The sequence below is a fragment of the Mastomys coucha genome, unplaced genomic scaffold (assembly GCF_008632895.1).
Source record: "Mastomys coucha isolate ucsf_1 unplaced genomic scaffold, UCSF_Mcou_1 pScaffold5, whole genome shotgun sequence".
NCBI classification, from domain to species: Eukaryota; Metazoa; Chordata; class Mammalia; order Rodentia; family Muridae; genus Mastomys; species Mastomys coucha.
Genome location: NW_022196911.1, coordinates 95,012,332 through 95,015,019, shown reverse-complemented (window position 1 = coordinate 95,015,019; position 2,688 = coordinate 95,012,332). Strand labels below are relative to the sequence as shown.

The window sequence follows — 2,688 nt, the reverse complement described above, 5'->3', positions numbered from 1 at the left end:
AAAAAAAAAAAAATGTGGCTCTAGTTAGCTTCCATCCATCGCCAGATGGAGACATGGCTATGGGATGGGCATGGGGGGTAAGGGATGGAAAGGGAGGGCAGGAAGGCTCCAGCAAGGGGTGTGGCCTTGGATCTATTCCCAGGGTGGAGCCAGACCACAGGTCACCCTGTCCCTTTAAGAGAAGGGGGAGAGCTAGCCCCTCTCAGCCATACTCGTCCTATCATCTATCCAGCCAAGTCCAAAAAGGAAAATGAAAGAGGGACCCAGAGGGACAGGTCCCAGCTGTCTTTCCAGGTCCTCCGCTCAGCTCTAAGGCTCAGGTCCCAGGGTAAGTGGGGTTGGGGACATCTAGAGGCCACTGAGGGTCGACAGGGACTTGGTGTATCCTGCGTGTCTGGGGGAGGCTTACAGGAGATGCTTGACAACCGCTGCCAGAGAGGAGTAGAGAGGGCTGTTCCTGTTCTCCTTGGCTGAGGTTGGAGGGGAAGGGAGGCTCGAGGGCGAGAGATCCCTAACTTGGGAAAGCAGGCTTTTGTATCAGCCTCCAACCCTGGAAGGCGTTCCCTGCTGCCAGGTGAGAGAGAAGGCAGACAGTAGGGGCTCACTCGGCCTGGCCCTCCCCTTGCTCCCAGGGGTCTCAAATAGAAAATTCCAGACTTCAGCAGCAGCTCTTGCTCCTGGAAATCATCCTGGCACAAAAAGGCAGGCCAGCAAGGTTGGCCCTGCAGAAGAACCTAAAATCTGGGAGACCTTAGGGTCGTCTCCCTAGCCAAGCAGGCCCGGGCCAGGGGTGCCAGGGGCGGGGGGAGGGTATGCCTCCTCAGCACCCCTCTATACCCAGATGAAGGAATCCCATAGCTGAGGATGGCCTATCCACACACTCAGACATTAACTCATTTGAACCTCAGAAATTATCCTCCCCCTGGGGCCCTCCGAGATTAGAGATTGTTAAGAGACGGGGCTTGGGGGGATTCAGTCCGTTCCAGCCTGTGATACCCCTTCCTCATCCTCAGCGTCATGGGGGAGTGGGCGTTCCTGGGCTCCCTGCTGGATGCGGTGCAGCTGCAGTCGCCGCTCGTGGGTCGCCTCTGGCTGGTGGTCATGCTGATCTTCCGCATCCTGGTGCTGGCCACGGTGGGAGGTGCCGTGTTCGAGGACGAGCAGGAGGAGTTCGTGTGTAACACGCTGCAGCCCGGCTGTCGCCAGACCTGCTACGATCGCGCCTTCCCGGTGTCCCACTACCGCTTCTGGCTCTTCCACATCCTGCTGCTGTCGGCGCCGCCGGTGCTGTTCGTCATCTACTCCATGCACCAGGCCAGCAAGGAGGCGGGTGGCGCGCAGCCGACCCCGCCGTGCGCGCGCGGGCGTACCGAGGCGCCGTGCTCCCCGTGCGCCCTGCGCGCTCGCCGCGCGCGCCGCTGCTACCTGCTGAGCGTGGCTCTGCGCCTGCTCGCCGAGCTGGCCTTCCTGGGCGGCCAGGCGCTGCTCTACGGCTTCCGCGTGGCCCCCCACTACGTGTGCGCCGGGCCACCTTGCCCGCACACGGTCGACTGTTTCGTGAGCCGGCCCACCGAGAAGACCGTCTTCGTGGTCTTCTACTTCGCCGTCGGGCTGCTGTCGGCGCTGCTCAGCGTGGCCGAGCTGGGTCACCTGCTCTGGAAGGGTCGCCAGCGCGCCAAGCTGCTCCCGCCGCCGCCGCCGTCGCCCTCTCTGCCTTCGCAGCGCGGGGACCCCGACCCCTTCGGCCCGCCAGCCTACGCGCACCGCTCCTCGGCCGGCGACAGCGAGGGCGAGGGCGGCAGCGGCCACAGCAAAGCGTCGCTAGCCACGATGCGCCAGGACCTGGCCATCTAGCGGCGAGATCGGAGGCTGGATGTCAGCACCCGGGGCCTTGGAGGCAGAAGAGCCTGTCTGAGCAGAAGATGAACAGAGGGGACCCCCAGAGCAGAAAATACGCTGAAGGAGACCGCTGGGGTTCGGGTGGAGGGTGATGTCGCACTTCCTAGTGCTGGTTGCAGCAGCTGTGTTGAATCAGGGGGGGCTCCTTCGTGCTGTGATCCTAGCGGAAAGGGAGGATGCCAAGGGTTCCCCTGAGAGGAGGCGATCAGGCAGTGGGTGACCTGCTTGTTGCACCGGGGACAAAATCAACAGTGATGGCAACATTCCCAGGTCCCCTGGTAATTCAGAGAGTTCTTTGTGGGCATTCTGTGCACACAAGCACACTGGATACACTCAGATGGGTTGCTTGAGCACAGTAAACCTCCGCGAGCTGTGTGTATTTGCATGTATACGCTTGTGAGGGTCCGCACACGCGTGTGTCCACAAGTATACACCTCCCAAGTGACAGGGGATACAGACCTGGGTTCATGTGTGTGTGCACAGACATGTCCATGTATGTTCTTGAGAGCTCTGCGTGGATGCGTGGATGCATGTATGTGTTAGCTCTGTGTACACACCTATACGCACACATTCTGTGTGTGCATCCGCCATCACTGTCAGTCACTACCAGAACCCAATGCCAGGAGCAGCCAAGATGGCTTCCTCCCCATTGACCTAACCCAGCCACCTGTGAGGCAATCAGTGTCCCCGATAGGAACTGACGACTCGGAGAGTCCTGTTCAACCATCTTCTGTGCTCTATGCCCAGTGGCCAGGCAGGGTAGCCAGAACTCATCGTGGAGGCAGACTG

General features: G+C 60.7%; 1 protein-coding gene across 1 annotated transcript; it reads left to right on the top strand.

The window, feature by feature from the left end:
* Positions 1-1,017: 1,017 nt before the first annotated feature.
* Gjd3 (gap junction protein delta 3) lies at positions 1,018-2,278 on the top strand. The gene has a single exon (XM_031353571.1). It carries the CDS (start codon positions 1,018-1,020, stop codon positions 1,852-1,854), a length of 837 nt encoding a protein of 278 aa, XP_031209431.1. The 3' UTR covers positions 1,855-2,278.
* Positions 2,279-2,688: the final 410 nt, after the last annotated feature.

What these genes read in the sequence shown, in the direction of transcription:
- Gjd3 (XM_031353571.1), top strand. Translation starts at nt 1,018, where the DNA reads ATGGGGGAGTGGGCGTTCCTGGGCTCCCTGCTGGATGCGGTGCAGCTG.